At 48.0% G+C, this 15,400-nt stretch overlaps 1 protein-coding gene across 2 annotated transcripts; it reads right to left on the bottom strand.

Moving 5' to 3' along the window:
- Positions 1-225: 225 nt before the first annotated feature.
- RNPS1 (RNA binding protein with serine rich domain 1) lies at positions 226-11,176 on the bottom strand (the record flags this gene model as incomplete). 2 transcript variants are annotated; one of them, XM_081299506.1, is made up of 7 exons in its annotated part: positions 226-1,096; positions 1,577-1,718; positions 3,822-3,975; positions 4,221-4,323; positions 4,776-4,967; positions 6,007-6,162; positions 9,754-11,176. In XM_081299506.1, coding segments are annotated over 7 exons (849 nt in total). In that variant the 3' UTR covers positions 226-996. The 2 variants fall into 2 exon arrangements, with proteins under 2 accessions (XP_081155632.1, XP_081155633.1); XM_081299507.1 differs by lacking the exon at positions 9,754-11,176 and adding an exon at positions 6,401-6,471.
- Between the last annotated feature and the right edge of the window lie 4,224 nt (positions 11,177-15,400).

Genomic DNA, 15,400 nt, shown 5'->3' with positions numbered 1-15,400 from the left:
GAGGCTTTCCCATAGCTACTAATGCAGTAGCAGAGTCCGGGCGATAGAAACGCCCCTTTCCCGTCCCACACCCTCAGGAGCACCTAACACTCCAGGCTGTTCTGCAGGCTGGAAGTATTTGAAGGTGTCATTTGGGAACAAAACAAAGCTTTGGTTCTCATTTTGTCAGGCACTAGAGATCACCACTGAGACTTCTGGGTATTGAAGGACAGGCAGAGGCAGTGAAACCAGCATTCAATCTGCATTCTAATCCTAGGTTTATTCAATACGTTTTCATCACTCTACACAACAAAGTACAAACACAACCTTATCTAAAATGCTACAAAGTTACAAAACTCAAAAACAAATTTTATAGTACTGACTGTACAATGAGGAAAAAAAAGCAATATACACGTTGCCAAGGTATCCTGCAAGACCACCACCAATGGCAGTCAGAACAGGGGGCTCTGTAATGACCTTGCAGAGCTGGCTCTCAACTTGCTCACCAATTTGAGAGACTAAGGGATATGTGGGGCAGGCGGGTGGAGAGGAGATGGAAAGACAGAACCATTTACAGCAATTAACAGGTGGGGGGGACAACCCTAGAGGTTGGAAGAGAATTCAAGTGTGTGTGTGGGAGGCCAGGCCTAACAGGAATGGCAGCATCAGCAAGGGCACTAACCAGGTTTGCCAGACTAGCTCAGGTCATCTGTGAAAAAGCTGGGCCACACTGCCACCTGGAAGCTTGCTGGTCCCTGCTGGCTCTGCCACTGAACAGACTTAGGAACAGGAATGGGTGAGCTCTCTAGCCAGAAAACTGCAGGGCCCCTTAATGGACATAGCCCTGAACCAAGAGCACTTCTGCAGTCAGAATCTGTCTGCAGAGGAAAGGCCTCAACTGCTGCTTTTGAAGCCTGTCAAGTGAGGGGGTCTTTCCTGCTGACCCTCCTTCAGCTAGAAAAGTGACACAACTGAGCTGGGTGGAATATAAGGTATAGATGAGCTTCAGTGGCCCTTTTATCGGGAGGAATTTGAACTGGAGCGGCTTCTGTGGCGGCGTCGGCCGGGAGAACGGGACCGCCTGCGCATGGGGGATCTGCGTCTTGGAGAGCGTGACCTGCAGTAAGAGAAAAAAATAAGTCAGACCATCAAAAGCAAAAGCCCCAGGAAGAAGTGCTGAGCAAAGCTGGCTTTTTCCTGGTTTTATTTTTTGACATTAGAAACTATGGCCCTGTCAGGGGAATTACATCTGTACTAGTCCTCTGATCCCGAACTTCTTATCTTCTAACCCCTCCTCTTTTTATATCTGGGAAAAGGAGAGGGCCTGCACCTGGTCTTAGGATTTAAAGCCTCTTGGGAAGGCCTTGTAGCTCACCAGACTCAGGATGTAGTCTTGGTGTACTCCCAGGACCTCTTCTGTCACTGTCACGTACTGCAACTACCCTTCTCCTTTCCCTGTTAGGCTCCCAAGGCTCATCATGTCAACCTGCTCTCTTCTCCCTCAATAGCAGCAGAGGGTGGGCAACACTGAATAAAGGGCCTCAGTTTGTAAATCACACTGGCTCAACAGGTACAGTGAACCTTCAAATCTACCTACCTCCTCCTCATCCGTGGGGGTGACCTACGCCACATGGGAGGTGGCGGCAGCATTCTCCTGGGAGGGCTGAATCGCCTGGGGGGTGGCCTAGGCCAGGGGGCCAACACAGCAGTAGCAGTAATCTCCTGGCCATCAATTTGTCCTATTGAAAAAAGATCAAGTCATATAATTCCTAACAAGCACCTATCTTAGGCAAGGCACCAAGAAAGATACGTGAAGAGCCAAGAGAAGCCCTTCTCCCAGGCCCATTAGGAGGCTCTTGAGCACCAAGATGAATTGATACTCAAGCAAAGGGAAGGAAAGAATTTATTGAGAAGAAACCTCCAGAACTTATGTGATGGATTATCTGAGAGGTGGAATTCTAGTGGGGAACAGCATGAAAGAAGTCTCAGGAGATAACTGCACAGTGTGTGTACATGTAATGGCACAAGAAGCAAGGGGAGGCAGCACAGCATGGAAGCACCAGAAGTGCAAAGGTAACTGAGGTACAGATAGATCTAGTAACCTCTGGCAATTGTCCCCACAGCTGGGGGTACCTGAGTCCACAAAGGCCTTAAAAAATTATATATATATATTTTTTAGTTGTAGATGGACACAATACCTTTATTTTATTTTATGTGGTGCTGAGGATCGAACCCAGTGCCTTCCACATTTGAGGCAAGCACTCTACCACTGAGCCAGAACCCCAGCCTACAAAAAGGCCTTTTAAAAAACAATTTTTTTTTGTACCTGTAGATAGAATGCCTTTATTTATTTTTATGTGGTGCTAAGGATGGAACATGTCAGGCAAGTGCTGTGCCACTGAGCTTCAGCCCCAGCCCCCAAAGGCCTTTTGTCTTCTCAGCTCCTACCTTGCAAGGTACCCAGGGGCTAACTCAGGACAGACTGACTTGTATTCATATTCAAGAGGCTTAAGTAAAGGATTTCACAGCACTGACTTTATAGTCAAAATATAGGGGTTGAGGGCTGGGGATGTAGCTCAGTCGAGCCCCTGGGTTCAATCCCCAGTGTGCCCCCCCTTTTTTATGTGGGAATATTTAATTTCTGAGAATCAATTTCTATTTTCTAAACAGACAAATCTATTTCTGGCCAGCTGCCAACCCCTTCAAATCTCCTGGAGACATTGTGGACTTGCTCCATTTGATGATGTATAGCACAATTGGGGAACACACACAAAATTCTACCACAATCTTAAATTAGAATCTTTACAGTCATGCCTACCCTGGATGTCCCAAGTCTCTGGAATTTCTAGTAATTAGCAAGTGCTCAGACTCTATCCTGAGTTCCTAAAACATTTAAGAGGGACTTAAGTAAATTGAAAGAGAAGTTGGCTAAGTATCAAGAGAATCTTCCTAATACTCAACCTCTATCAGTGCTCAAAGGCAATTACCATAAATAAATAGCCCTATTAAACTATCATGAAGTTTATCCCAGGATCCCAGGGGACTTGAAGTTCTAGGGCATTCAGACTTTTCCACATCCTGGCCTGCAGGCCCAGACAATACTGTGGGCTGCCTGTTCTCAGCCCTAGCTTCCCTATCACAGTAGTAGGAAGCTGGACAGACTTGCCATCTTTCTTAAAATACTAACTTAAAGACAAAATAGAAATTGGTTACCCAGAACTATTTGTAAGTGTTCATACAATTTAAAAACCACTCTGCTCAACACAACTACTTAACCTCAGAAATGCAAAAATGTTGGCAAAATAGAAAATGATTCTTAGAAATTAAAATATTCCCACATAAAAAGCCAAAAGTAGTGGGGTACACTAGGGATTGAATCCAGGGGCTCTACTGAGCTACATCCCCAGCCCTTAACCCCTATATTTTGAGACAGAGTCTTGCTAAGTTGCTTAGGGCTTTGCTAAATTGCTAAGGTTGGCTTTGAACCTGCGATCCTCCTGCCTCAGTTTCCCAAATTGCTGGGATTACAGGTGTGTGCCACTACCCTGGGCTCAAAAAATTAAATGTTTTCTTCATAAGAAAAGCTTCATTTGATCAAGTTTAACAGAGTAAAAATCTCTTAAAAATGGCAACATATTCATAGTTGCTGAACACCCCCCAAAAGTTCATGAAATAGTTTTTTTTTGGTAAACATGCCCCCACTGAATCAAAGATGGGATCCTGAAGGAACTACAGTCAGATTTAAGTGCAGCTGGGTGGAAATCAGCCTGAAAGGTCCCTATTGGTAACAGGTCTCTGAGGACAGAAGCAGGAAGGTCAAAGCTGGTGGCAGAGTCATCTACCTCCATCCATGTGCTTCAGCGCCTTCTCAGCTTCATCTGGATTCTCAAACTCCACATATGCATAGCCTTTGGATAGATGAGGATGCATCCTTTCCACAGGCATGTCAATCATTTTAATTTTTCCATAGGTAGAAAATATCTCCATGATGTGATCCTAGAGGGAAAGAAGGGTCATGCTCATGCTCTCACCCACCAATTATTTAATAAGAGCTGGAATTCACCACATACTTCAGCAGTGTAAAAACATTCTGCTCTCTGATAAAAGCCAGTCATTCTGGGATATCTCCTGGACACGTTTATTCAATGGAACTAACCACACCAGTATTCTGAAAGCCACCTGCTGCCACTGACCTGTCTATACCCCACTGCCCCTACCTCCCAACAGATCCATGATCTCACCTTGGTCACATTCCTGGTGAGTCTTCCAATATGCACTTTGGTAGGTTTAGGGGAAGGGCTCCGCCTTTTCCTTTCCTTTTCATCTCTTTTAGGTGGCTTAGATCTGAAAGATAACAGAAACAATTTCTGTCAAGCCAAAGTGTACTGGATTTGGGCTGTAGGTGTAACACAGTGGTCCAGTGTAAGCCTAGTTTGTGCAAGGCCCTGGATTTAGTACTCCACACTGCCTCCCACAATCAACAACAAAGAACTGGACTCCCTTTGGTGGGGTATTTACCTGCAGTTTTTAACAGGGAAGCCTCCTACCAATTCATGTAAGTTTTCCTTGTCTCAAATCCAATTAAGCTAGACTCTTTTTTTTCCTTTTTAAATATTTATTGTTTAGTAGTAGACATAACACCTTTATTTCACTTACTTATTTTTATGTGGTGCTGAGGATCAAACCCAGGGTCTCACACGCGCGAGGCGAGTGCTCTACCATTGAACCACAACTCCTAAGCTAGACTCATTTCTAACGACCATAGTAAAGGTACAGCCCTGGTTTGGGGCACTCACTTGGAGCGGGAACGCCGCCTGTTGTCGTGTCTGCGCCGAGAAGGGCTGGGAGATCCAGAGGAACTGCTGGAACTGGAGCTGCGGGATGTACTGGAGCTTCCTGAGCGGCTGGATGCAGAGGAAGAGCTGGAGCCACTACTTGAGCCTGTGCTGGTACTTGATCCTGAGCTGGAGGTGGAACTGGACCGAGACCTGAAGGCAAGGTGGAACAGTCAAGGTAACAATGAGTGGTAATCACATTTCTCCACAGCAAATTCCCTAGAAGTGGAAATTGCTGCCCATGTCTTTTTGTCTCAACTATTTTTTCCAGTAGGGAAAATGTACCTTGCCCAGACAGTTCACGGTACTACGCAGTGACAGGAAATGCAGGGATGGGATACTTCACCTACACAGAAGCCTTCCTTACTAGGAGGTAAAGGAGAAATGTATCAAGCCAGAACCATCACCTCGGCTTGGGAAGGGGGCCTATGGATACACTCAGGCTGGTTTTCTTTTCTTTTTTAGTATGGGGGATTGAACCCAGGGGCCCTTAAACACTGAGCCACATCTCCAGACCTTTTTAAAATATTTATTTAGAGAAAGCATCTTGCTAAGATGCTGAAGCTGGCTTTAACTTGTGATCCTCCTGCCTCAGCCTTCTGAGTCACGAGGATCAGGTATGTGCCACAACACCTGGCTGGTTTTCTTTTTTGCTATGGAAGATTGAACCCAGCAGTGCTTTATAACTGAGTTTCATTCTCAGCCCTTTTAAGGTTGGCCTCAAACTCATGATCCTCCTATTTCAGCCTCCTGATTGCTGGAATTATAAGTGTATGCCACCATGTCTTGCTTCAGGCTGGTTTTCAAATTACTGAAAACTAACCATGTGAGGTATGACATGCTTTTAATCCCAGAGACACAAGAGGCTGAGACAGGAGGATCACAAATTTGAGGCCAGCTTTAGCAACTCAACTACTGAAAAATAAGCTCTAGGGTAGAGCTGCTCAAACACAATTCTGAATAAGATACACTTATTCAGAAAAACATACCCTAAATGTCTCATTCCTCAGATCTTACAGGAAACGGGGGGGGGGGGGGGGGGGGGGGGCCCGCACACCCAAATACATCTTCAGACTCCAAACCAGCATGCTATGATTTAGGATCTTTTTAATAACTGGAGAGTATGGCTGCTTTCTAACTGTGGGTTCAGTGGGAAAGGAGGATTTGGCTATTGCAGCAGCCTCTGCTTCACCTGGTACTACTGCTTCCACTGGAAGCACTGCGCCTCTTCCGAGTCTTATCCCTGCCACGGTCCTTCTCGCTTGACTCCTTGGTGGTCCCTTTGTCTTTAGAGCGATCCTTGGACTTCTCATCAGAGCGGTCCTTGCGTTTGGTAGGAGAAGGAGCCCTAGGTGGTGAGGAAAAGTGTGAGATTGCATGTTCCTCTGATCAAACCCTGAAACAATTGCACAACCCAAAAGAGGGGTCCAAAAGGGCAAGAAATCCCATGTGATCACACAGCAAATGATCTGTGGATTAGGACACTCACTGTGGAATGCATAACATTTTCAATCTTCCCCTTTCTGAGGGTCCCTGGCAACGAGCACCCCCAAAGTAGCACTAGAAAAATCTTACAGAAGGATTACCTAGTGCTGGACTTTTTATTATTTTCTTTGACTCCTAGCAAGCTCTTCTTTTTCACTCCTGATAAATCCATTCTCCCCTTGAGGTGTTCAAAGCAGGAATGGCGGCCTCACTTATCTGAACTCTCACTTCTAACTTGAGTCTGAGAAACGATCCCTAATCGATTGCAATTTACGCCAAAGAGCAGCCTAATAACAAGATAAAAGGATTTAAATAAAGAGTGAACGAATTGGCAAGGCAACAAATCCACTTTGCAATAAAAAGTTGAGCATATGAGAAAGCAGCAAGGGAACACAATAAGCAGCTAGTGCCACAAATGGGAGCACTCAGGACAGTCCCCCTTTCTTCTTGGGGGATTCTCCATCCCTACAGGAGGCTCAGGTGGACAGTTTCCTCAGCTTCTTTTTCTTAAGGAGATGGGGGTGGTGGCTGCACTCTCCACTGTTATTTTAGAGGTCACAGAACACCAGTTTGATGACAAGCGCTCTAGTCCTTTCAAAACACTATAGCATCACATTAAGTGTGCAGAGCAGAGAAAAACCTAACTTGAATGTGGTTCTCCTGATAGGATCAGACCTCTTAATTTATTTCCTTTTGGGAGACATTGGATAATAATATGATTGGAGGCAAAAACTATTTCAAAAGTGACCAGAGCACAAGCAATGAACATTAACATCCAAATGGACAAAATATCCTACAGAAGCATTAAAAAGCAGTTATTGCAAACATGGAACTTTTGTTAATGATCTACACTATTATGTGTGTTGACTGAGGTTATTAAGTAAGTCACAAGAAAGAAAAAGTGAGTGATGAGTAGCTAAACAATAAAGCAAATGTGGTCTAAATGTGACTTGCAGAATCTAGGACATGGTCATGTGGACACAACTGAAATCCTTTCAATCTTTTGGATATATATATAAAAACGTTGGGGGAAAGAAGTAGACACTGGATTAGGTGAGAAACTGTATGCCACATAAGGGTTTAGCAAAGTACCTGGACTGCAGCAAGTGCTTGATAATGGTAACAGATTGATAAATCAAAACACTGCTTAGGATGGGGCAATAGCTCAGTTGGTAGAGTGCTCGTCTTGCATGCACAAGGCCGTGGGTTCAATCCTTAGCAACACACACACACACAGAACCACACTGCTAATTCTTCATATGCCCTACTTTCCAAGGACTGATGCATTTTCAGTTTCCCACTAGTGAGTTGTAAGCAAAGAACTCATTTCTCCTGCTTCGCTTCCCCCAAATCCCATAACTAGGGTGGACACAGCACACTTTTCTGGTACTGTTTTCACTTGTGCATGGGTGTTGGCTGTAAACTCCTTTCAAATTGCTCTGTCTTAAAACAATATACTATATATAACCAGCAGGCAGCACCTGATTAGATTAGTGTTCTTGGGCAATCAGTGGGTATAAACCAGTGGCTAAGAGCCTGTAATCAGCATGCCTAGGTTGTGCTGTGTAAATCTTGGGCAGGTTTTTTTTTTTTTTTTTTGTACCAGGGATTGAACTCAGGGGCACTCAACCACTGAGCCACATCCCCAGCCCTGTTTTTGTAATTTAGAGACAGGGTCTCACTGAGTTGTTTGGCCCCTTGCTTTCGCTGAGGCTGGCTTTGAACTTGCGATCCTCCTGCCTCAGCCTCCCGAGACACATGAGATTACAGGTGTGTGCCAACGCGCCAGGCTTCTTTTTTGAGGTTTTTCATCAGCAATATGTTGATAATTACAGTTCCCACCTTAAAAAATTATCAAGGGCATTAACCAAATTAATCCATGAATCTTGACATGGCACTCAGGTTAGGAGGAAGAAGTGTTAGCAAATTAGAAGAGCCATTTATTTCTCCACATCTGGAGGTTCTTTCCCATATCCACTCTTAAACAAAAAAAATTTTTTTGGGGGGGTCAAAGGACCTTTATTATTTATACGCAGTGCTGAGAATGGAACCCAGTACCTCACACATGCTATGCAAGTGCTCTACCACTAAGCCACAACCCCAGGCTCCCATATCCATTCTTGTCTCCAAAGTTACCCACATTTGGGAATAATCAACTGGGGTCTCTGAAGAGCCCCCTTTAGGATTACTTAGACCAGCACTGTCCAATAGAAAAAGTGTGAGCCATGAGTACAACCAGAAATTTCCTAAATAGGTGAAATTAATTAAAAGTATATTTTAACATAGCATGTCCAAAATATTACTTATGATCAATATAAAAATTTACTAATAAAATTTTTCCTTTTTTCATAGTAAGTCTTCGAGATCTCTTGGGTACTTTAACATTTCGGTTTGAGTTAGCTATATTTCAAGTCCTCCACAGCCAATGGCTACCCCTTACTAGATAGCACAGATATAGAGTAGAGATCACAAACTTTGATTCCAGAGTCCCCCTCCCCCAAACATCTGGCTGAATGTACTCAGTGAAACAAGCACCACCGGTATTTGTAAGCACTCTAAAAATTTAGAACCACAAGTAAGCGAAGGCTTTGCTGGGTGTGGCCGAGTGCTAGAAAGCAAAGGTTGAGGTTCTCTGTTCATACAAGTTCAGGTAACAGCTCACGACCTTGGTTACCTCCCCCATCCTCCGGAAAGGTGCGCGTCCAACAGCCAGAGAGAGGAGAGAACAATTAGTTAAATCTCGAGCAGATGGTGTTTCAGCACAAATCTTCAGAGCACCCTCCCCGTGTAAAAGCACATTTCAGACACATGCGAAATAACAAAGGCAGAAAAAGCCTACTCCACGTACTTCCGCCATCGACCTAACCTTCCCGCATCCTCCTTTGGGAGCTCGGTGCACAGTGGGCCGAACCCTCAAAGCCTAGCGCCCAGAAGTGTACACAGAGACTCAGTAAACGTTCTCGGAGTGAATATTTGAATTAACGACTCCCAAAGGAGCCGGTGGCCTTCAGCACGTCCCACAAAGCAATTCCGCCCCGTCGGCTTGGGCCCGACACGCCGACCTCGTTCCCCGACCTCGTTGGTTTCCTCGCCACTCCCCAAGCAGGGCCCAGCGTGGCGGGCCTGGGTCACGGTTCGGCGGGAGGGCCCCGATCACAGAGGCCGCGCTCCCAGTCGCCCTGAATTCGGCGGGCCTGGTTGGGCCGCCGCCGACCGGACAAAACGGGGTTGCCCTTGCATCCGCTGCGGCCCCAACCACTTCCGGGCCACAACCTAGACACCTCCCACTCCGCCCGCCCAGGGCAACACTCTTTTTCCCTGCATTCTGTTTGGCGCCGCCAGGCCGCTGCCACACTGCAGGGCTATGGAACAGGCCCGCTCCACGATGCACCCCTCTGGGCCTTGCAGGCGACCCCAAAAGCTCGGATGCAGTCGGATTCCACCCCAAACTTACATCTTCCCGCCGCCACCACCTCCTTCTGCTCTCCTCAGCCGCTGAGGCTGGCGCCGCTATTTCGTCAGATTAAGGAGCGGGAAGGTACCGCCTTTCCGGCGCGCAGTGATGACGTAAACGTACCAGCCACTGGGCACGAATGGCAGAGTGTTAAAGGGCCATGGCTGTTTGTAGGTAGTGGCTCTGGAGGCGCTCATGGTTTTTTTCGGCTTAGAGAACCTTTAGGGCTGCTCCCGGCTGATTGCGCGCACTCTGGAGCGGACAGACCAGAGCCTCGCTGGTGCTTGGAGGGCCGCAAGCACCTTGCTGGTGCTTGGGGACGACTCGCGGGCCGGCGCGGCTGGAGTTAGCATGGTGGCCCACCCTTCTCCTGCGCCGGCGCAGTGGCCCCGCAGCTCCGAGCCTGAGGTTGTCCCACAGCGGGCGAGGCGGGGCGCGCCGCGCTGCGGCCTTAGGAGGCAAGCGGTGGGGTCCTGCGGAGCCGAGGCAGTTCAGAGCGGCAGCCCGTGCGGGGTGTGGGTTCGTGCGGTCAAAAATCGCTAGTGGTGTACGGGTGACCGTATAGACGCGGCCTCTGCGCGAGAAGAACTCTATGTCTGGGTGCGGCAGGCTGCCGGTATGGCCAGGCTACGCCAGGAGCTTGAAGGGCAGAAGGGAAGACGTCACCGAGAAGGTGACTTTGCTGCTGGAACCTGTTTGGGAGGGCGCGCCAGGTAGAGGGAACCGCAGTGCACAGCGCTCAGGCTCTTGGGAGAAGGCTCTGTCAGTTTGGCGGCTGACAGGCCCGGGCCTAGGGGCATGGAGGTTATGCAATGTGCGGTGAGACTTGATACCATCGCCTCTGGAGGGTCTTTGACCGGCCCTCTGGGGCAAGACCGAGGGAAAGGATGCAGAGGCACCAGCCCAGGCAGTGGATTGTCATAACACCCGGTGCTGAGATGGCAATGCCGTTGTGTTTTGTTCCCGCGGTGGCTTCGCCTTCTGCCTTCGAGCCTGGTAAACCGTCGTTATTCTGGGATTATTTGCTCAAGAAACGGAGGTGTACTCTTGCCCTGGGGTTGTCTGAACAAGTCTGTAGCAGCAAGGGAAAAGGCAGATCCAAGTCCGTCTCCTGGAGGAAGGAACCAGGGTGACAGAGATGGACAGGTGGAGAGAACTGCGTGCAGTGTGGTGACCTGAACGAATGCAAGGACGGGGTTGGTCTGCAGTGGTTTTTTCTGCCTGTGCCTGCTGACTCCCAGAGTGCATCCCTCTGACCCTGCATGAAGGTGTCAAGTTGGGGTCCTTGCCCTTCAGCCTGGGCTGAGGGGTTCCCAAGGAGTTGGGAACAAAACAGCTGTGGAGAGGAGAGAGGAGTCCTCTTTATTGAGGCACCAGTTGGTTCCTAGGGATAGGTTGGCAGGCCTGGTCAGTCTGGTCTGGGTATCCCTTCTTGGATTTAGACTTGACATGACAGGCTGGGGTTGTGGCTCAGAGGTAGAGCGCTCGCCTAGCAAGTGCGAGGCCCTGGGTTCCATTCTCAGCACCACATAAAAATAAATAAATAAAGATATTGTGTCCAACTAAAAAATAAATATTAAAAAAAGAGAGAGATAAGTTAACTTACCTGCATTAATGTCACATTTGCTGTGGCCCCATATGAGGCATAGTGGATCAGAAGGCCAGCCGCATGGAGATTTGAACCTGCCCCTTAAGTAAAAAAGGGGCCTTGGAGGGTCAGTAATCAGGATGAAGCAGCCTTTGGATGTCAATGGGCAATATGTGGAATTCTCTGAGGAGATAGGGAAACTCACCATCAGTCTGGGGTCCCCAAACCTAGAGCCTGTGCCCAGTGTAGCACTGACACCCTAAGGGAGAAGGGAGCAGCCTGGGTACCACACTGTGGTGAGAGGGGGGTTGGGACAGAAATGGCTGGGCCAACACCTCTCCTGCTTTGCTTTTTTGTTTATTTAATTTTATTTTTTAATTGTAGATGGACACAATACCTTTATTTATTTATTATTTATCTATTTATTTATTTTTATGTGGTGCTGAGGATCGAACCCAGGGCCTCATGATTGCGAGGCAAGTGTTCTACCACTGAGCTACAACCCCAGCCCCCCTACTTTGCTTTTGATCCAAAGCAATTTAATTTGCCATTTTTAGAAGCTTTAGTGCATTTTATACTAAATCAAAATGTGATTTGTTCAGGCACTCTGTTCAAATTTGTTTCTAAATGTTACTGATTTTGGTAATCAAGTATGCTATCAGTTGTTGAGCTTTGAAGATGGATGTTTTTGTCATTTTTGAGTATCATCAAAAATATGTTTGGGGGGGTGGGGGCGGGGCGGGGGTTGCACTTGCCTCTCACACATGAGGCACTGGGTTCCATCTTCAGCACCACATAAAAATAAATAAATAAAGATATTGTGTCCATCTACAAATAAAAATATATTTTAAAAAATATGTTTGGGAGGGGCTGGGGATGTGGCTCAAGCGGTAGCGCGCTCGCCTGGCATGCGTGCGGCCCGGGTTCGATCCTCAGCACCACATAAAACAAAGATGTTGTGTCCACTGAAAAATAAAAATAAATAAATAAATATTAAAATTTTAAAAAAATATGTTTGGGAGAATTATGAGGAATGAAATTCTAGGCACCACCCCCCTTCCAGGAGTCCTGGCATCTACCATACCAGCCCCATTGCCAACTTGTGGAGGCTATGAAGGCTGAGAGACATGGAGGTGGGACCTTCAGGGAACCAGGGTGTCTCTGGCCCTGGTTTGCTAGAGGGGGCATCTGTAGCTGACCAGAACCCAGGAGTGCTGATGTGACCTTGCCCTCTAGGATGGAAAATATTGGACATATCCTACATCTGGAATGTCCTGAGCCCTCCTCCCTTACCTTCCCAGGACTGAAGGTCACCTGTTAGCAATGTGGGTGCACACTCTTGAGAGTGTGCCCATGTTAAGGGAGAATGTTCTGAGCCTAATGGTCTGAGGTGCCTGCCCTTGGAGACTGGTAGCCTGGGACAGTGCTGGGATCCATCAGGGTAGCCTGGGCTGTCTGGAGGTCATGTCAACTCTGAATGGGCATCACACCCCTTTTAAACCACGTCAAGGAGCACCTCTACCCACTGCTGAAACCATGCTGTGCTGAGGGCAGGTGAACCCAGCCTGGTGGGAGGGAGGGTGATGACATGTGACTGTTACAGAGACCTCAGAAGAGGACATGTGCTGAGGGTCCTGTTATCAGGGCCTGGCATCTGTCTGAAAAGGGGTGGGCCTGGGAGGAGATGTTGGCTGGTCCTTCTGGGTGGCCAGACTGGATCTAAAAAGGTTGTTAGGCAGATGGCTTAGGTGAGCTCTGCCAGCTGGAAAGGTCTATACTTGTGAGAGGCCTCCCTGGCTCTCGGTTTGTATCTTAAGAGGTGGGGGACCCTCTGGGCTGAGGGCACTTATAAACTCTCACCCAGGGTGCAGGTTGCCCTCCACAAGGGCCTGTGGGTCTGAGCACTAGGATTTGGGGCCTGTGCTCATCTTCAGCTCAAAGCCACGTATCTATTTCTACCATGAGAAAGTCAAGGATGATGACAACTAAGCCTTCCTCCTGGTTTTAATGGGGACTGGTGGAAAGTTAGTTGTAAAGCTATGACTGTGCTGGATGAGTCTGGGGCAAAGCTGTGGCAGGGACCAGCAGAGCAGACCTGGTACCAACTGTAGCTGGGATGCATGTACCTTCTCAGACCCTAGAGGCCCTGGATGCCAGTATCTTTGGGGTATGTGTTTGGCTCCAGGAGTAGGGCCTGGGCAGCCCCATGTGTTGAGGAGGAAGGCAGGGTCCCCGGTCCCCAGGCCCAACCCCACAGCTTCAGTCCCCTATCCGGCTACCCAGATCCCAGGCCATGAAGACCCATCAGGAGAAAAGGGGACCCTCTGTAGTACCATGTTACCAGTTTAGGTGGACAGTACTGGCATGCACGTGGGACCGACCACCTGTGCTCTAGGATGGAGAATGCAGCATGCGTCCTGCATATGGGTTTTCTCATACCTGGTGTAGCCACGTATCTGTTTTGCAGGCAGTGCTAGACTCATAGCAGAAGCAACATCAGGGAGCTACCCCAAGGCTTCAGGTCAGCCAAGTGTAATTTCCTCTCCCCACAGACCCTTCTTTCTGCCAATTCTATAGACTCCCAGTAGGGTAGAGGAACAGGTGGATGGAGCCTGACCCCTGAGACCCTGGAGGTGACACAAAGCCTTGTGCTGCCTTCTCTGACTTCATACAGCTGAGAAATACATTTCTGTCTTCTTTGGATCTGTGTTCTGGAATTTCTGATGCATGAAGCAAGTCTGTTCTGGGTGGCTGGGGGGGCGGGTAGCCCTTCCCCTTTAAACCTATCAAGGCAATGGAGGGCTCAGACTCAATCCTGTCCATAGCAGGACTTAACTACCCACCCTCATGGGGCTCCCTTGAAGTTCTGGGTGTGGTGACACTGTCAGTTGAGCCACCCTGTTGGACCAGGCAGGACTAAAGGACAAAACATGCAGGCTTTGCCACGGGTGTCGTTTTCAACTCTATGGTAGCTGGACCACAAAGAGATGCAGAGGCAGAGTTGTGTCTCCTTGATCTCATTGGAGTTAGCAGCAGAGCAGGTCCTAGAACCTCTGGGGAGGACTGGTCAGCCTGGGGCCTGGTGGTCTGGGGCCTGGTGGTCTGGATGGGAGTATACTGGAAGGAGAGCAGGGCAGGAGTCCATGGTGCCCTGTCCTGCCTAGAACTGCTGCAACTCAAAAGAGCCAAGTGGGTGGGTTCCTGGGACTTGGTCTTTACTGTTCCTCTGGTGACATCTTCAGGGCAAGCACAGTGTCTTGCCCTGAAGATGCACTGGGTGTGGGAGGCAAAGTGTCAACCCATTGTGTTGCTCCTTGGGGTCCCTTCTAACTAGGCTGCTGCGGCAGTCACCCAGGCTTTGTGCTTGGGTGCAGCTCTGGGCTCTTCCCATAGACACCTCTGGAACCTCCTAACCATATACGTGCCTGCCCTTTCTGGTTCCCACAGTGTTCTCCATCGCTGTGGGTCATCTCCTAAAGGATTCTGGTTGTGACAGTCCTCACCTAAGTCCTGCTGGCAGCTCTCTCCCGCTTGTGAGAGGATGACAATCTCCATGTGTACTGAAGCAAGCTGCTTTCATGTGTGTGCCTCACATCAGCTGTTTCTTAAGTCCTACTAAATACCTTTTCTCACCCTCTTATGGTCTCAAAGGAGAAAAAATGAGATTCCCGAATCTCCAACACAGGGATTTAAGTCAAATCAAAGGACATCCTGTAGCAGGACTCGTGGGTTCACTGGCCTGTCTCCCCCAACTCCACAAACCCAGCAATGGACAACCTTAGGCTTGCTGACAAGTTGCATGGCCAGAACAGTCCCACCTCCCAGCCTAACAACCATCGCAAACATTTTTTATAGCACGAAACTAAAAGATGATAATTCAAAGAAAATTAGGGAGGCAGCAGAGCTACTGGGAACTATCTGCAGCTTTGGTGAATCTTAAAAGACTAACAAAGGCATGAATTTGAAATTGACCCAAATGAGCCAAAGTGATGAAAACAAGTTTTTCTAAAACTGAATTCTAAAAGAATTTTAAAAAATAAGGGCTGGGGTTGTGGCTTA

Source organism: Spermophilus citellus (assembly GCF_964194105.1).
Source record: "Spermophilus citellus genome assembly, chromosome: 6".
In the NCBI taxonomy this organism is placed as follows: Eukaryota; Metazoa; Chordata; class Mammalia; order Rodentia; family Sciuridae; genus Spermophilus; species Spermophilus citellus.
The sequence above is the reverse complement of the archived record's forward strand: the minus strand, read 5'-3'. Positions and strand labels throughout refer to the sequence as shown.